Source organism: Quercus suber, unplaced genomic scaffold, assembly GCF_002906115.3.
Source record: "Quercus suber isolate HL8 unplaced genomic scaffold, Cork oak 2.0 scaffold_124, whole genome shotgun sequence".
NCBI lineage: Eukaryota > Viridiplantae > Streptophyta > Magnoliopsida > Fagales > Fagaceae > Quercus > Quercus suber.
This window is the reverse complement of record NW_027069588.1, coordinates 1,195,940-1,215,997: the sequence shown is the minus strand read 5'-3', so window position 1 is coordinate 1,215,997 and position 20,058 is coordinate 1,195,940. Positions and strand designations below refer to the sequence as shown.

The window sequence follows — 20,058 nt, the reverse complement described above, 5'->3', positions numbered from 1 at the left end:
ATTTAATTAACCATCAATATTTACGTAATCGACCTAAATGTATCGAAAAGTAACAAAAACAAATAAACAAATACTTAATTAATCAATGCCCCTAGTGCATTGAATCGTTGCAAACACATAGCCAAAAGTAAATCCATAGCACATTACAATGAATCTGGTGCACTAGACTCAAGTTAAGTACAATAAATAAATAACATTACTTACACAATAAATTTCACAATATCTGAAGTAATAGATTGTAACGTAACATGATTACACATAAAATTAACACTAAGATTATTTTTTAAGGTCCGATTAATGGGTACCTTAAGGCATCTTTTAATGAACTGTTTCATAAAAGTTTCAATACCACTTTTATGAAGGAAAAAAAAGTCTTTTTTCTTATAATATTTTTAAAAATAATTGCTAAACCAATGCCGAGCATTTGTTACCTTCTCAAGTACAATAAATAAATAACACTACTTACACAATAAATTTCACAATATCTAAAGTAATAGATTGTAAAGTAACATGATTACACATAAAATTAACACTAACATTATTTTTTAAAGTTCGATTAATGAGTACCTTAAGGCATCTTTTAATGAACTATTTCATAAAAGTTTCAACACCACTTTTATAAAAAAAAAAAAAAAAAAAGTCTTTTTTCTTATAATATTTTTAAAAATAATTGCTATACCAATGTCGAGCATTTGTTACCTTCCACCCTTTATTGGATACCATCACCAATACCCTGCTATCTTGTGGAAAAAGTAGTTAGATTTAATGCGTATCTAGACTTATTGAAAGATTGAAAAAAGTATGAGCATTTATTTCAATTCATTACTTTTATTATAGAGCAAAGAGCTTTTAACGTTATAGCTCAAAATTTCAGTTTTAACAGATTCTACATGCCAGCCCAAAGCCCCTGCAAAATGTGAGAAATAACAGCATGACCGAGACATTCCTACCCTTTTTCTTCCTTCCTATATCTCTTTCTATTTTTAAGGGGTTGGGGTGTTCCGATCTAGAAAAACTACCAATTTAACCTTATCTAAAACATATGTACATGCGGATAAAATATTGTGCTGTCACACTACACAGTACCAAATTCTCCACTTCGCTCAGCTGAAGTATTCAAAATGAACCTATATTTCAAATGATACGGATATTAGGACAAAAAGGCATTATTTATAGGATGCGGAAGCATTATAGATATCCACCTGCCCTGAACATATTCAATGGCCTCAAACAAGATCAACTTTCTATTCTACATTTCCCGATGGCATCAATATACAGGTAACAAGCTTCAATGTATAAGACACGCCTTGACCAGGCCATCTAGCGTTCGTAAACCACAAAGCCTGCAAAGAAAATTATAACATCCGTGTCAGATCGCAAGTACACCCCAAATTTAAGGGTCAAGCCAGTGGATTGCAGAAATCAGATTTTAACTTTCTACTCATAATAAGCGAACAAAATGCACCAAGAGACATCATTTCTATGACCTTCAATCAATCTATGATGAAATGAATGATGATCTAACACAAACAGGATGCATAAGTGAAATCTCTACTGGTATCAAAAATTTATTGCAAAATGTACCAAGATAGATTATAAAGCAAAATTCCAGTGCCAAAAGGAGGAATAACCACCACTGCCCAACAAAACACAGATTCAGTAGTATACTACTTATGCAAACAATCTCTGTTTTCAAATCATAACAAATAACTACAAACAACCGATAGCCCAACATTTCAGAATCAGCAGATACAAAGCACTCTTAGGGTCCGTTTGGTTGGGAGTATGGAAAAGTAGGAGAATAAAAAAGATTTTAGTTTCCCTCATTTGATATCAATAAAATTTATTACTTATAAAAATAAAAATAAAAATAAAAATAAAAATTTAGTTTCTCTCATTTGTGTTTGGTTGGGAGGATGAAAAAGTGAAGGAATGGAAAACTTTGTTGTTTGGTTAAGATGAAAAATGAGAGGATTGAAAATAGAGTTGGTATAAATTTACCATAATGTCCCTATTAAATAAAACAAAATGTAACACATTATATACTTTTAAAAAAATTGTGTATAGAAAGGTAAAGGGGGGGTGGGGGGGGAAGAAGAAGGCAACGTCCAGAAAAAGACAAAAGAAAAAAATTAGTAATAAAAGAAAGAAGAAGAAGGCAACGTCTAGAAAAATACCAAAAAAAAAAAAAAAAAAGCCAAAAGCCCAAACGTCCAGAATGTATGCTGGGGTATATTTGTCCAAAAGCAACAAGGAGCAAGCTCCTTGTTTTCTCTCCTATAATCTCCCCAATTTGGGAAGATTGATTTTTGGTGGGCCTGAGGAGAAAACACCCAGACCCCACCAGTTTTCTCTCCCCTCTCCCCTCCCAATCAAACAACCACTTCAACCGTTTTCTCCCCACTTTTCTCTCCTTTATTTTCCATCCACCCACTTTTCAATCCAACCAAACATACCCTTAGTTTTCCATGTTTATCCTCCCTTGTAATTCCAGAAATGATTTTGAAATCTTTCAAGATCTTTGGTATAAAACTAACTTATAAGTATAAATAGGTTTTGCAACTTAGGTAGCACTTATCGCTCCCATTAAACACATGCAACTGTTTCTTCCTTTTTCTACCTATTTTGCCCCTACAGTGGGCCTTACACCTTAAATTGATAAATCCATATAATTATTTTCCACATAAAATATCAGAAAAGGGAAAATGAGTGCATATAAATCTGAAAGGATGTCAGTGTCATTTGGAGATGCTAGTATTCTAGTGGTATATTCTGAAGAAGGTGATACCCTCGGCTGGATTCAAATCTCCCCATAAGCTTAATATTGTCTTAGTCTTCCAACTAAACCAAGCTAACAACGAATTTTGCTAGGCCAAAGAGGACAACGACTAATATTGCTAGGCCAAGAAGGACAATGACTAATTTTGCTAGGCTAAAGATGACAGTGTCATTTTGACCAAACTAGCAGAAGTCACCATACTTTTCAGAATTTGAGCTAGGGCTCATTAGCATTAAGGAGGCACAATGTTATTGGGTAGAGAAGGTGAGGAGCATGGTAGGGATTGGTTTGGACCCAAGTTACTTTTCCACTGTGCAATAAACTGAGATTAACTAACCCCAAAAGGGGGAAAAAATACTGATTTAATTTTGAAACCCAAAGCTATCTGAATTGTCAATGTGGAAGTGGAAGCATTCATTACCTATGGTGCACCAGTGATGATAATTAAATATAAAGCTTTGAAGAACCCAGAATCTCATAAAGAGTCCTATGACCTCATTATTATGCAACAATTTTATTCCACACAGAACCATATGATATACTAAAAAGATGATGACAGGCTTCAAGAAAAATGAAAACATCATGTAAACAAATCATTCAATTTGGAATATACAAAAAAATCACACAGCTTCCAGGCATGGACAAATAAAAGAGTGCAAAAGCATTCCAGAGACAAATTGTGCTATAGAAACTACCTGAAGAATTCCTCACACTATGCTTGCAGTTACAAGTCCAACTGGCCGTTCTCTCCCAAATGTTTCATCATCAAAATCTTCATTTGTGGAATTTTCTTGACAGAGCAATTTGTTTTCTTGCATAGGATTTAAGTCAATAGCCTCCCAAACCATTGGAGGAGCCTGATGCCTGTCACTGTGCTCAGAACCATGATTTATATCAACATTGTCCTCCACATTTTGTCTGACATCATCATGTACAAGTTCTGTTCCCTTATCATTATCAGTACAAGATGGCTCTACGTTAAGATCAGAGCACAAATCATATCCAGGTTCCCCAGCCCCATGATAAGCCACAGTAACTGCCCCTTGGTCTGATTGCTCAGCAGCATCTTTTTTTTGCCTCTTCCATTTCTTTGTAGATGAAGTACCGTCATCTTCAAAATCTTCTTCTTCTCTTTCCCTATGCAAATAAACCCATAATTTCCTTTCACCATCAAATTGCACACAAGGATCACGCTCATAGTGCAAACGGTCCAAGGCTCCACTAACAACTTGATTAACTTGTGAATCAGACACATCTTCAACGATATATTGAGAATCTCTTATTAATGTGCAAACATCTGCTCGAGTGCCAATACTTCCAGGCAATCTGGCAGCTGCATCTCTCACAAGACAAAGAATTGTAACATGTGGTGGTCGATCACGTTTCAGCATAAAATGGTCTCGAGCTTTTGATGTAGGCTTACCACCGCACCTTCTCAAAGGAGCTACAATGGATTTTTTTCCATCAGCTGCCGTGTAAGAAAAGGCCCTGTCCGGAATTGAATACCTTAGAACTTCCTCCTTACGGAAATAAGTTCGCACTTCTTCAGAGCTTGGGCTAATGGTGTTAAGACTCTTTTGAGCTCTTAAGTCCCTGAACCTTTCTTTCTCATCCAGGTTGAACTGCATCAATGCCAGAGGTGGTGCAGGGAGACTTCCTATTTGTTGAAGGGTCTCCTGACCACTTTTCAGCCAGTTAGCAAAAGAATCAACCAACTTGACAAGCATTCTGTGAGGAAGACCCCAAGCTTCAGGAGATGTCACCTCCTCAATGGTCTCATTATCTGATGAACCATGAGAAACTGGGCCAATCCAGGACCAACTCTTTGTAGATTTTTCATAGGTTGCAAGCGCTTTCCAACCTTTTGCTCCTAAAGGTGCTGTTTTGGATGAAAATATCTTTAGAATTCCTCTCACCAAATCCTGAAGTGGCTCTTGCGTCTCAAGTATACAAGGATCTCCAGGGTTTGACCTGATGCGGTCAACAATCTCCTGAACAGTAAGAGAAGGCACATTCCCTTGCCCAGCAGGTTCTGAGACATTGACATCCACCTTCTCCTGAGAAGGGACCCCATTAACACTGCCCTCAGGCTTTTTATCCGGCTCCTCTCTAGCTTTGCCAACCTCCAAATCTTCTGGAAGTGGAGTAATCATTGCTAAGCGAACTGCAGAGAGAAGGTGTATAATAGAAAATGAGAAGCCAGTATGAACTGTAGGTGTAATCGGTGTGAATTGTTTTTTCTGTGGTTTGGTTTCCAGCTCCATCTCTACTGCTCCCATTTCTGTAACAGGTGGCTCAGAGTTTTCCATGTCTGAACTAACAGAATCTTGGTCCGGTTTCTTTTTTGTCTTTTTCTTCAAAGGAGTGGAATCATCAATTTGCTGCATAATGTCAAACTGCAGATCATCATCTTCATCTCTGCCATCCACATCTGTCACATCCACCTTTCCTTTCCGCTTTTTTGTCACTGTATTGCAAACTATTAATGGAGCCTCAGATCTTCCATTACGACTACTCACATGACCTTCTTTACTCTGTCCTTTCTTCCCAAACCTACCCTGCCCATAACCATCCACCAATAATCTTCTTTCAAATGCATCATCCTCCTCGTCAGCAACATTGTTACGCAAATAAATTGACTGAGGAGCAGAATGGTCACGGCCTACATCCCCTTTCTGCTTTTTCTCAGAAGGGTAGGTCTTCAATGAGGACACATGTAACCTTTCACCAGGTTCCCCATGCAACTTGCCATTCTTGCCCAATTTGTGTATTGGTTTCCTATCACCATTATCATTAAACTTACCCAAGCGTAAAGCATAGCTGTCTCCCAATACTCTACCAGTGGAATCATGCAAGGGACTGCTATCTCGCATTTTACCCTTCTGCTTTAAAGTGTGGTTATCTACCCCTGGCACATGCCCATGATCACCAAAACCACCCATCTTTTTCAAGGGATGTGCAATTCCTTCTAGATCCCGTGAATTCACTTTCATATCCTTCTTAACAAACTTGGCCTTTTTAGCATCTAGGCTAGACTGCAATAACTTAGATTGAGAACCTTCCATACCACCACCAGGGAAAGCCGACTTACTCCTCAACAAAGGATTGCTATCCTCATCATCGTCAAATTCTGATGAGTCTGATTCTGTGTCTTCACTTTTAATAAACATTCTATTACTTTTCACCCCTGCCAAGTCTGGGACTCCATTCTGTACAAAATTACCTTTCATCTTCTCTTTTGATGCTTTTGCTCTCAATTCAGACAGAAAAAATCTGTCATTCATCTGTGGTGAGGAAGCTCTATAGGATTTGTAATTCAGATCAGGGGACTCCCTCCCTGGCTTCCGTTTCTTACCCCTGATATCCCAATCATCAAGTTTATGCAATGAATCCACAGAAAAACCTTCCCCGTGAGTCCTCTTATGCCAATGAGGTTCAGCACGATCTGATGAGTCAGCTCTATTACCTTTTGGTCCCAGCTGCAGCTCACGGCCTTTCAACAACTTCATCTGATCCCCAACTGCATATTGCTGAACATTTTCAGTATACTTAGACTTTTTGACAGTGTCATAGGAAGTCTTCATATTAGGAGGCTTTGTGAACACCTTACTCAAATTCCTGTTCCTGCCATAGCCTGGTAAATCACCCTTTGAAGAAATAGGCAGACCCATAAAATTGTCAGTGGCTAAATCATCACCTCTTGAAAGGCCATGCTTTTTTCCCACTTTCAAAATTCCAGATTTCTCCATCGCACTACCACGCGAGACATTTCGATCCCGTTGGACACCCATTCCATATGTGATTTCTTCAACATCATCAATACCTCTCATCTGATCCCTTGCCTTGAGTCCTGCAGCCTTATTCTGACGAGGAAGAGCTGCTGCTGAACTATACGGCCCAGAATTCATATCCAAACCAGGGTAAACATCAATTTCATCAAGACCTTTCATCTGATCCCTTGTCTTGAGTCCTGCAGCCTTATTCTGACGAGGAAGAGCTGCTGCTGAACCATACTGCCCAGAATTCATATCCAAACCAGGGTAAACAGAAGGATGGTGGCCAACTAAATCCTTTGCCAAAGGCAGCTTTGACCCAGCAAGCTTCAGTATACCTTTAGGATTCTGCTTTCCATAATTTTCTGGATCCAAACCCATCAACCGTCCTTGAGAAGGAATGTCCAAATTTGAGCCCAATCCATATGCAGATTGGTTACCCATTCTCTGGGACCTGTCCTTGCTCTTTCTGCTCCACAAATGTTCACCCGACTCTCTTTCCGACGAGTCGGACTGCACATATTCCATCTTCTCAGACATCAAACTCTTTTGGCTTTTCATAATATTCAAAACACGAAGCCTCTCATCGATACTGTATCCCCTACAATTAAACCAAGCATCCCTTATCTGGCAAAGATTAACAACCATATTGTTCTGATACTTCCTCAAATGATGGTAGTGTTGCCGCTTCTGAATGAAATTCCAACCTTCCCGGTAAAGAGCTACCCTTGGCTCACACAACCCTCCCTTCAACATATCAAACAACTTCTTAATGGGGCTCCCGAAATGCAAACTAGAACCCGTGAAAAGCTCCTTTAGCGTAATCATATACGTCTCTTGGTCCATGTCAGGCAAAAAATTTGTTAGGCTTAACCTCTCTTCCTCAGTCAAGCACTCATTCCACACATCCATTGACAATATATCCTCCAAACCCGGAAGATCATACAGCTCCAATGGAATATTGCAATTCTGATTCCCAACTCGGCAAAACTCCGCCCCGGTTTCTCCCAATTCCAACAAATCGCAGTCATCAGACCCCGCCCCGGAATCAGCATCATCAAATTCATCATCATCATCTGATTCCACAGCTGAGCTACGGCGCTGATGCTCGTCCTCATCACTGGACATACTCTCCCTACTGCCGGGCGAAAACTCGGGATCAAACCTCGACCCCTTAAAGTTATTCTTCTCAATCGCCATGGAACATTAACAACCACACACACACGTACAAAAATCACAACGCCCCCCCTCCCCCAAACTATTAACTCTCAAAACCAAAAGCAACTACGGCTCCAATTAACGCAATTTCCAAAAATCCCCAATCTTAATCCAACACACAGCCAATTTCAAAACCCTAACAACAACAATATCAAAAACCTTAAAATTAAAGCCAATTCGTCCTATAATTCGTGACTAATTACAAAGAATGAAATTCGAATTATTAAAAAACAAAAAAACAAAAAAAAAAAAAACTAAGAAAAGAATTGGATTGGATCGAAAAGTACCTCATTCGCGAGTCGAAGAGCTTCTTCTACGGTGAAATTAACGGCATCGAAGGTGTCGAGGTCGCAACGAGAAATTTTGTGAGGAGAGAGAGAGAGAGAATTTGGGTGAGTCTGTGAAACCCTAAGAGGACGAGGCGGTTATAAATAGAGAGGGAGAGAGAAAGAAGGGTCGCAGTGGCAGAGGATGAAGAAGACGATGGTGACGTGGAGGGAGGTGGGCCGTGTGATCGCGAGGCTGAGCAAAATGACGAAAAAGGGCTCAGAAGGGGGGGTAATAGAGAGAAAGGAGACGTGTGTGTGCAGAGATTTGAGAGAGAAAGAGAGTGGAAAAGGGTTTGGGTTTGTGTTAGTGTGTGTGAAAGAGAGAGATAGACAGAGAAGACGACTCAGTGAGTCGAGCCGAGCGAGTTCCTGGAAGAGACCGTTGTGAGTCTGAGTCTGACTCACTCTCACTCACACACACACACACTCTTCTGGCTGGTTGGGCCAGGTTTTTTTATTTTTTATTTTTTTGGGCTTCATTCCCTTCCCAGATCGCCGCTAGTAAAACTGGCTAGCTTTAAGCGGTCTATAAACCGCGACGTCGTTTTGCCCTATGAGATGTATTAGCGGGAAGGAATCATATTAGCAGGTATTCTATTTATGACCAAAAAAATATTACTATAATAAAAGTCAACATTACCACGAGTTTCATAACAACTTTTGGCAGGGACACAACAACCCCTTTCACCAAATTATTGAGATCATAAGTTACAAATTATAAGAAAAACATTTACATAAAATAAAATTAAAAATTAAAAAAAAAAAAAATCTCTTTCACATGAATTTATTGTTCAAATCATTTTACTTTTCACCGCTTCAAACAGGAGAAAAAAAAAAAAACACATGGTAAAAATTGTGTCTTTAAATTTATTCAAAAATTAAATTAAAAGTTTTTAGATTTTGTTGATTAGTTTCATATTTTAGCTAGCTTGTTAGTTTAAATTTACTTTTTTGTCTTCGTAAACAAAACCTCATTGTTTGAAAAATAAATAATTAAAATCAATAAATAAATATGAATTTGTATTAATGAATAGGTACAATTCTCTATGTTTAATTATTTTACAAAAGAAGGATCATTTGTTTTAATATCTTTAAAAAAGTTCTTCAATCCACAAGTAGTGCAAACATGCCTCGATTCGAACGTAAAATCTTCTTTGTTTGATTAGATTGGCAAATCACATAGTCTTTACAACAAAAGTATGACAAATCGCTAGTTGTATGCTTATTAAAGATTCCTCTTTCTTTGATATCTTAGTGTTCTTTGAAAGTTCTTTGTAGTCGAAGGCTTTTGGGGTTCTTTGAGGTTTTAGAGACTTGAATTCGTAGAGTTTTAATGATTTGGATTTTTTTGAAGCGTCTAAAACAACTTTTAGAACTTGATTCCATTGGAACTTCAAGGATTGGAAGAAGGATTTGAATGAATACTCTCCGAATATTCTATGAATGATTTTGAGCTAGAATTTCTTAGAACTTCAATGCTTGAAGTTTCCTTCATGAGTGTGGGATTCCAATTTTGACTAAAATACTAAATCCTTATTCACCACATAAAACTCTTATATCTTCCCATTTAATTTGTTAACTTATTATTAATTAATTTATTAAAAAAAACATTTTAATATTAAAATACTTCAACAATATTCAATTGCATCACATAAAATAAAAGGCTAATAAAATGATATTTTCTTTTCATCAAAATGAGGGTAAGTCACAAAAAATAATGAGAAATAAGTTATGCAAAGTGATAACAACTTAAAAATGTGTAGTTATTATATATCTATTAGGCATTATATCCTTCTTACTATGTTTAATTTATATAATTAAACTAAGATTTGCACTAGTCCCTATTATTTATTTTTACATAATTTCTTAAATAAAATGTCATTTATTGTGTGTATTCTTCTCTTTTTAAGAAATCATATGAAAAATGAACTTACATGAGTAGATAGGACAAGTAGGGGATAATGAATTTGCTGTCTGGGAAATTGTGTCCAAAGAACCATTAGTGTCATGCTTAAATGTCTATGGAAGTGAAGTTGATTGCCTAGGGCGTGTACTGCTTGTTGGGGGTAGACCATGTAAATTAAGGAAACAATCAAAGGCAATTCTGAAATTTGGGATATTCAAATCTAAGCACTAGTCAGTATTTTGGGCGTAACTCTCTCCTCGAAAATGGTAATCACCCAAGGATGGATGTTCTAGAATAGTAACTTCGAGCACTACAATTATCTTGTTTTGAGTATTCCCAAATTTGCAAGTTTAGATGGTCAAAAATAAACCACAATTTGCTACTAAATTTCTGGGTGAAAATTACTAAGTCAAGAATTTTATTTTTCTTGTTTTCTTTTAAATTGGGGATTCAACAAGGTTGAAAGGAAATCAATTTTTATAGAAACATAATTTTTATTTTCTTCTTCTCTCATGACAACTTAAGGCCTTTGATAGGACTCTGGGTTATGTTTCATTTATAACGGTATGATAATTCGTTATGATTCTTCTTGAGCTTCAAAATGATAACATATTTGATTGTTCAATCCATGATATTTTTTGTTGATGTATGAGTTTTTCCATGCTTTTAATAAGTTCAATTGTATTTTTCTTATTTTCTTGATGAATAAGAAAATTACTAAGTCAAGAGTTTTATTTTTCTTGTATTCTTTTAAATTGGGGATTCAACAGGGTTGAGAGGGAATCGATTTATACAAAAACATAATTTTCATTTTCTTCTTCTCTTGTGACAACGTAAGGCTCGCTAGGGCTATGGGTTACATTTCCCCTATAACGATATGGTAATTCGTTGTGACTCTTCTTGATTTTCAAAATGATAACATAATTGATTGTTCAATCCATGATATTTCTGTTGATGTATGAGTTCTTTCTTGCTTTCAATAAGTTCAATTGTATTTTTCTTATTGTCTACATGAATTTCTCATAGTTTCAATTGAAAATCAAGTTTTAAAGTGAATGGGTTTTTTTTTTTTTTTTTTTTTTTTTAAATTGTTCTAGCCACATTGTTATGCGTTATTGAATTGTCTCAGTTTGACTAAATCATATGTTTTTGGTTCTTTAAAACAATTAAATATACAAATATTTTTTTAGAACGTAATTTTAATTTAGATCATAAAGAATTTTATATTAATATAGGGAAACAATCTAACACCTTGGTGTTTACATTATTGATTTAAACCAATCATTATTTTTTTATTGATAACAATTACCAAGCAACACTATTTTTCTTCTTCACTACAATTTCTATTTGATTTCATTGTTTTTTAATCTACCTTGATTTATGTGGTTTAACCTCAATATTCCTAGAATAATATGTAGGGCTGGCCCTTCTACTAAGCCAATTAGGCCATTGCCTAAGGCCCCTAAGTGGAAGGGGGCCCCAAAATTTTGAAAAAGAAGTAGTAGAAATAAATAAATAAAAATTAGTTTAAGATGAAACTCCAAAAAATCTTATACATCTTTGTGACCAAAGAATGAAAAATCTGGAACATCCTTGTAAATATTGGTACCTTAAAAAATTCTTTGGTCCAAACAAAATCAATTATCCAAAAAATATCATCCTTAACCTCTAAAGAAAGAAGAATTGAGAAGAAAGAAAACAAAGACAAAGTTGAGAGTCTGAAGAACTGAAAAGAAAGAAGCATCCTAAACTACTAAACTGTAAAGAAGTAATAAATGAATATATGAGAGAATAAATGCAATGGGAAAGTTGAGGAGTAGAGGTGACCACGTGGGTGGGAGCTTGGGAATGAGAAAAATGATTTGAAATGAAGGTTTTAGGAAGATAGTTTTATTTACTGAATTTGTTCTTTTAAAAAAAAAAAATGACCGCTTATTTTGAATATTTTAAAACACTATTTTTTTATATATAATTTAAAAAATTATATTAATTAATTTATATAATTTATCTATTATAGTAAAAAGTAATATTTATTACTCTAATATATATAAATTAGCCTCATCACAAGCGCTTTACATGTGTGATGAGTTTTATTATTATTATTATTATTATTATTATTATTATTTTAGTATAGTGTCATAATTTTCCTTTAAAATTTTTTTTGGATAAGTTTGTTTTGAATACATGGATTAGTGGGAGGGTGCCTTATTTTGTAAGAATTTTAAGTGGAGTTGAAGAATGCCCCATTTTAGTTCTCACCTAAGGCTCCGAAATGTCTAGGGCCGGCCTTGTTAATATATTACGATCTCCTGCATTTGGAAGTGAGCCAGTATAGGAATTTTGTTTTATACCAACCAAACATCTGAAGTCCTTGATCCCAATAATAAAGGGCCTCGATCCTTACCAAAACAAACCAATCAATATATATCACATTAAATTATTTTTACTATTATCTTATTAATCTCTCATTAATTATTTGTGCTTACACCGTACATTCTCTCTTCATCGTGACTTTTAGTATACTCACTGTTTTAGTATTAAAAATAAAATCAAAAAATAATAATTCTAAAACAAAATATGCTTATGGAGGAATAATGGAGAAAATATTAATATTTGTTTTTGTTGTAACACTATTGCCTTTTTCTTTTCATATTGGTTTGTCTCTCTATTCTTAATCTTTAGCTCATTGTTGTGATAAAGAAAACCTTGCCATTGACTCATTATATAGTTTGAGTAGGTTGATTTTTGTGATACATTTCTACCAATTTAAATTTTAATATCTCAAAATGTATATGTTTCTTTACTCTAATTATTAAATTAGTTTACTTTTTCTTTATAATATATGTACAACATTCTCCAAAATTGTCATACATACAACATCACAACATTATTTGTGCATCATACGGGCAACTTACTAATATAGCTAAATGTCAAACCACATAGCACATTTCCTAAGGTCAATCCAATTTTAGACCAATTTCTCTAGTTCTTGTCCAAAACGACATACTCTACTTTCATGCCAATGTATGCCTACATAGGAGTGGCATATGCCACTTATCGACAAAAACCCTAAAATAACTCCATTTTCTCATGCATCATATAAGCCCAATAACTTTTTATAATTATAAATTAACAAGGACTCTCTCTCTCTCTCTCTCTCTCTCTCTCTCTCTCTCTCTCTCTCTCTCTCTCTCTCCTTATCAATGTGTGATTCCAAATTTGACCCAAATACTAACTCTTCATTAACCACATAAAACTGTTGTATTTTCTCATTTAAATTGTCAACTTATTATTAATTAATTTGTTAAAATAAAATTTTTACTAATCAACATTCCTCAATTGTCTTCAATATTGAATCACATAAAATAAAATAAAAATTATATTTTATTTTCATCAGTGATAGATGAATATGTTTGAAAGTTCAATATGTGTCTAAAACACCATTGAACGTTTAGATCCCAAATTATAAAATATCAATTCAAACTTATAATCAAACAATTAATGTGCGGAACATGAACATAAGCCAATCACAAAATTGATAACTAATCTATGCTAAATATAAACACATCCACAGTAGTAAATATAAGGCAAAGATAAAGGGAAGGAAGATGCAAACATACGGACAACACACTATGTGTTATCGAAGAGGAAACCGAAGTCCTCGGCGTAAAATCTCTCCGCCGCCCTCCAAGCGGTCAAATAATCCACTAAAGAATGTAGTTGGGATACATGAACAGCAGAAGACCCTCCAAGCCTAATCTACCTAAGTACCTAAGCCCTCCAAGCTTCTTGCTCCAATGAGGTTACGCCGAACCTATTTCTTCTGTAGCTTCCCGGATTCTGCTACTAGACCATAGGATCAACCAATGTATATTGGTTCGTTCCAAACTGCTTCCCTTAGCACCCAATGAACCTTCTCACAGACATAGGTGTGGTGAGATAAGGATTTGGTCAATGACCTCTCAAGGATGTATCAATGGAGAGGAAGAGAATAGAGGAATTTGAGGAGTCTCTTAGTGAAGATTGGGGATGAGGCAATCTTGTTTTTTTTCTAGGGTTTCTCTCTCAATTTTTCTCTCTGGAAGCTCTTTTAAAATCGTGGGTATAAGAGTCTATATATAATAGGGTGAGAAAGGAATACAAAGAGACAATTTTTGCCAACCAGGGTAAATTGGCGGCTTGGTCTCGCGGCTTGTCCAAGTCACGAGTTCAAGTTGCGGTGTAACGGCCTGGCTAGCTTGGAACTTTTGTCTAGTAATGCGACAATTGGCGCGACCCTTCAGCTTCTCTGTGTGCATCTCACGTGCTTGCATTTGGCGGCTTGTAGCCGCGAGCCACCCGCGAGTTCTAGCCGCGAAGCTTTGCTTCTTTGCACATACTTGAGCTTTTCTTCACAGCTTCTCACACACTACCCTTACAATAATCACACCTAAATACAGGGTTACTAAGTACTAAATTACAAGCAAATTGGCACGGAATAAAGCCAACAAGATGGTTGATAAATTTCAACCTTACAATCTTCTCATTTGGCTATTCCGTGACAAAACTCTAAAACAAACTCTAGACTTAACGCGTGAGTTAGGAACAGTTGGAAAATTCACTCACACCTAACTCTAGAATTTGTGAAGCTCTTGAACCATAAGAATAAGTATCTCCTGAAACACAACAACACAATAAGTTCATTGTATATAGAAACTTGTAATGCATATGGAGCAAGCACAATGCAATCATGCACAATGGAGTAAAACAATAAACCATGGCAAGATCAAAACATGCAATCACTATAACTAAGTGATCACAATGCTCATTCACACTTGGAATGAACATCCGGACATTCAAGTTGACAAACACAAGATAAATCACTTGAATGACCAACACTCAACTAATGCACAATACAAAAGGTATGTGCATCTAGGAAAAATCCTACACGGGCACAAGAGTGACAGTACTTCATAAAGAATGCATAGCATTAGGTTAGAAGTACTAATTTAACAAAGCACAAAGGTGGCATAAAGCATGGCACAAACCACAAGGGCCTACAAGAGTGCATAAACAAACACTTAAAACTTACATTAGCAACATGGGTACAAAGACAAAAACATACACCTTAAAAACCTACAAAGGTAGCAGGTACAAATAGTAAATAGTACTTCCCTTATCATATCACTTCCCCTATCATGAATCATAGGAGTTGTGATGAACTTGGAACATATATACTTGTAACCTGAAACATTTGCACAAAAACACATTAGACCCTCAAGGTAAAGCAAGTAATAAACGGACAAGTATAATGTAACAAATAAATTGCGATCAATTAAATATGATATGAAACATGTGAGCAACTTAATCAAACACCAAACACCAAGACAAAGTATTTTTTATTAGCTCAATATCTTCTCCCCCTTGGTACATGCATCTCCCCTATAGAATATCTCTCCCCCTACAAGTGTGCAGGAGAAATAGAATTTCTCCCCCTAAGAATGTGCACAAGGGTCATATAGAAATAACAAAAACTCTCTGGTATTCTCCCTAGAGAATACTCTCCCCCTTTTTGTTAGGAATAGACAAAGGGTCAAGAAGAAACGAGAGTAAGAGATGAAAGCATGAACAATGACAATGATGCATAGGGGGTGCAATGATGCATGAGAAAATAAAGCTCAAACCTAAGATGAAACAAAATGCTACAAAGCATAAGGTAAACATGACATGCTAGGATGAAGAAACAAGGTATAAACCAATGCATGACAAAGATAGCAAAGTTGAGTGCAAGAGGTGGCTAAGTGCAATGTATGACCAATGCATGAAAAATGCACATATGGGATAAGGTGTGTTAAATACACAACCAATGAACCAAATATGTTCCTAATGAGGAAACATGAGAAACCCAAAAGTTTGACACTCATTGGAGTCCAAACAAGAGAGAAAATGCATAAGAGACATTTTATCAAACACCTAGCATGCACATAATGAAGAACAAAGTGAAAAAATGCATGAACATCATGAAAACCATCCTTAATACATGTTCTTTTTGCCATAAGGGCCAACATCCAAAGCAAATCAACAAAAGAAACCAATCCCATATAGAAATTTTGAGAAAAAAATTAAGTTTTCACAACCCCTATGATGAAAATCCCAACCAAGAGCACAAAACTCTCCAAAACATAATCTAAGGATCAAAAATAATGAAAAGAGTTTAGAATTACCTTAGAGATGATAATGGAACGAAAAACCATCAAAATGATTGGGTTTTGATGTAAAAATATTGTAAGAGGGGTTTAAAAGAGGATGGGAGAGGTTCAAAACAAGTTTCCCACAAAAAAAACTCTTTAAAAAGCTGATTCTGGGCATTTAGCGACTGGGCGAGTCGCGAACAAGTCGCCAGCAAGCCGCAAAACCATTTTGCTTGAACTCGCGACTGGGCTCTCGACTAGGCAAGTCGCCAAAACGAGTCGCCAAATTTCGCGACTGGGACTCGCGACTGGGCAAGTCGCCAAAACAAGTCGCCAAAAAATCTGACACTAGTTTTTCAACCCAGAACATGTTTAAACTCTGAAAAACAAAGTATGCACTAAACATGAACACAAAGAGTGATAAAAATCACTTCCAAAAACATATAAAATGATCAAAAATATTTTTCAATTGATCCATATAAAGTTGAGCACACACACATTACATTTAAACAAGTATAATCGAACAAATGAATAAGGCATTCATTAAACATTAGGCATGTATGTTGTGTGTGTGTATCGAGTGTGGAATAGTCCATAGTCTAGAGTGAAACTTCAATGATCAATTCAATCAAGTCTTACACAACTAGTACTAAGTCAAGTGGTCTATCTCAATTATAGAAATGAACATATATGACCTCCCACAAGAAAATGATTACATATTGTTGAAGCTTTTTGTGGGGGGAAAAGCCCAACCTTACGTAGTGGGCCTAGAGCCCAATGTGAAGGTTACTGTATGTCCGAAGAGGCTAAAATTGTTAAGGAGTACTTCGCATGAAAGAAAGATACGTGGGAGTGAAGAAAAACCGTCCGAAGAGAGCACCTGCGTTCCGAAGAGATCATTCTCCTCGGATGTAAAGATTCTTTATCAAATAAATATCTGGGGGGTTCGAACGAGCTTACTAATGATTTCAGCAATCTGGATAAGTTTTGGACATGCTTGGAGATAATAAGAATGGAGAAATATCTTAAAGGAAAAGCTGCCACCACCGTATTAAATGCACTGCATCAACTTTTTTGGCCACATTTATGTGGAGAAGACCCCTGAACAGTATAACTTCAGCTATCGCCACTCACATAAAGCAAAAGAAGATACATGACATGACATACACTCAAGTAGGTACTTAGATGAAGAATAAGTGGACGATGGGGATGATGGAGAGGGATGCTATATAAAGAAGAAGGGCTCCTGAAGAAAATAGGGAAGGAAAAGAGAAAGGGGGAGAGAAAAGAAAGAGAGACTTCATTGTAGCCCTAAGAACTGTATTCACTACTTATTTTATCATAAACCTCTTCGAACTTCAGTTCATTTAGTCTTTGCATGTATTTTTCTACTGGTTTATACTTAGAGGTTGTAACCAATTGTTGTTAATTCCATAATCAACCTAACTCTATCACCCACGCTCTACAAATTTATTGTTTTGGGCTTGGACCACAAATCCTAACCTTACAATTGGTGCTGTCTGTGGGAAGAGTTTGAGCAGAAGTGGAAGCAACAGTTGATAATGGTTGAACCAGGGCAACAACTAACAGAGTCTGGGGCATCCCAACACATATACCCTTTTCTCAATTTGGAGCAGAGACAAGATCGTGAAGGTAGGTGCATTCTACGCACCCTGAGCAAAGTCAACCGCATGGAGGAAGTCACGTGTTTCATGCAGAGAAGAACAACATGCAACTGGAAATTGAGAGGCTAAAGAGGGAATTGCACCATGCAAAGAGAAAACGTATTTCTTCGCATTCTTATGAGGATTGGGGTGATAAGCAAGACGTCACTTACGAGCATAGATCTCAGACACCAATCAGCGAATCCTTTTCCTACAAAGAGGAGCATTGTAACAAAAGGCAACCTCGAAGCCCATCACGAGGAGGAGTAGGGAATGACGCTATGAGCAAAGCCTTGAATCAAATCTCTAGGTCACCCTTCACGCACAGGATCGAAGGAGCAAGACTTCCTCAGTGCTTTAACCAGCCAACCTTCACCATTTATAATGGTAAAACGGACCCTGTGGAGCATGTGAGCCACTTTAATCAAAGGATGGCTGTCTACTCCAGGGATAAAGCTCTGATGTGTAAGGTCTTCCCTTCCAGTCTTGGATCGGTTACAATGAGGTGGTTCGATAACCTGAAAGTAGATTCCATTAATTCCTTCAAAGAGTTCACTCAAGCATTTGGTTCACGTTTTGTCACATGTCGAAAAGTGGCCAGGCCTTTGTCTTCTTTGCTATCCTTGAGCATGTAAGAGGGTAAGACTCTAAAGGCGTATTCGGACAGGTACTGGGAGATGTTTAATGATATGGAGGGCAACTTTGATGTAATGGCCCTCGACACGTTCAAGCTCGGCCTCCCTACTGACCATGGTTTAAGGACGTCCTTGTCTGGTAAACCTGTTACTAACATGCGCCAGCTCATGGACCGTATTGAAAAATACAAAAGAGTTGAAGAAGATCAACAACAAGGGAAGGGCAAAGACAAGGTTATCCCCTAGGAGAGGAGGGACTTTAGGTCGGACCGTTACAATAAAAACAAACCACGGAGAGATTTCGTTGGGCAGTCAGGGTCAATAAATTATCAAGCAGTTAACACTGTATTCAAAGAACCAGTGTATCAGGTATTTAAAAAATTAGGAATGAACCCTTCTTCAAGTGGCCAAACAAGATGGTTGGGAACCCTGAAAGACGTAATCACAATCTCTATTGCCAATACCACCAAGATCATGGGCATACCACAGAAGAGTGCAGAAGTTTGTGGGATCATTTGGACCAACTGGTTTGTGAAGGTAAATTGAGGCACCTCTTGCATCACTCTAGTGGCCGAGGAGGTCAGATGAATTCTGAGGCCCAGAGGAATGATTCTTCGAAACCTTCATTAGGAACTATCAACGTCATCTTTGCAACACTGGGAAGAACAGGGTCCTGGCCATCCAAGGTTATATCAGTAACTCGGTTACTGGCAGGGGACTTTGGCCAAGATCCGAGGAGAGTTAGACCAGATATCCAATCGGTTTTAGGCTTCTTAGATGAAGACAAGATTAGAACCATCCAACCTCATGATGACGCTCTAGTAGTTACCCTCAGAATTGGAGGGTACGATGTAAGGAGGGTAATGGTGGATCAGGGTAGCGCAGTGGAGATAATGTACCCTGACCTCTATAAGGGGCTGAACTTAACACCTGATGACTTAACACCATACAGTTCTCCCCTGGTTAGCTTCGAGAGAAGAATCGTCACCCCGAAGGGCCAGATACGGCTGCCTGTACAGACTAACTCGGAAGTAATGGAGGTAGACTTCATTGTTGTAGATGTCTATTCCCCTTATACGGCAATTGTAGCCAGACCTTGGTTACATATGCTAGGGGCTGTTTCCTCTACTTTGCATCAGAAAGTTAAGTATCCATCCGAAAGGGCGAGTTTGTGAAATCCGTGGAGATCAATCCTCAGCCAGACAATGCTTGGTGGCTGTCATCCAGCATAAGCCCGAAATCAAGTCCTCGGCCAAGGCCGAGAGAGATTTATAGCAGTTAAAAAGTTGGGCTAGATGAAGGCGTTAGATGTGAGGATTTAATAAAAGTTCTAATCGGGGACAATCCCGAAAGGTTCTTTCAAGTTGGATCTCAGATGCCTCTACCAGAAAAAGAAGAGTTGATTTAGTTCCTTAAGAGAAATCTCAACGTATTTGCCTGGAATGCTTACGAAGCCCTAAGAGTGGATCCGGAATTCATTTGCCACCATCTGAAGGTTAACCCACTGATTGTCCCTAAGAAGTAGTCTCCTCGGCGCCCATCTAAGGAACATACAGACGCAATCAAAGAAGAGGTAATGAAACT

General features: G+C 37.1%; 2 protein-coding genes across 2 annotated transcripts; one reads left to right on the top strand and one right to left on the bottom strand.

The window, feature by feature from the left end:
- Window positions 1-808: 808 nt before the first annotated feature.
- Window positions 809-8,592, bottom strand: LOC112008854 (uncharacterized). The gene is made up of 3 exons (XM_024041204.2): window positions 8,058-8,592; window positions 3,475-7,906; window positions 809-1,343 (listed from the first exon to the last, which is right to left on the bottom strand). The coding sequence occupies exon 2, from the start codon at window positions 7,750-7,752 to the stop codon at window positions 3,487-3,489; it is 4,266 nt and encodes a 1,421-aa protein (XP_023896972.1). The 5' UTR covers window positions 7,753-7,906; window positions 8,058-8,592; the 3' UTR covers window positions 809-1,343; window positions 3,475-3,486.
- A 10,298-nt stretch (window positions 8,593-18,890) lies between these two features.
- LOC136068603 (uncharacterized) lies at window positions 18,891-19,649 on the top strand. Its single transcript, XM_065775963.1, has one exon. The coding sequence runs from the start codon at window positions 18,891-18,893 to the stop codon at window positions 19,647-19,649; it is 759 nt and encodes a 252-aa protein (XP_065632035.1).
- The last annotated feature ends 409 nt before the right edge of the window (window positions 19,650-20,058 follow it).

Bases quoted from the DNA above. Each gene is read 5' to 3' on its own strand.
- LOC112008854 (XM_024041204.2), bottom strand. From the start codon at position 7,752: ATGGCGATTGAGAAGAATAACTTTAAGGGGTCGAGGTTTGATCCCGAG.
- LOC136068603 (XM_065775963.1), top strand. From the start codon at position 18,891: ATGGTTGGGAACCCTGAAAGACGTAATCACAATCTCTATTGCCAATAC.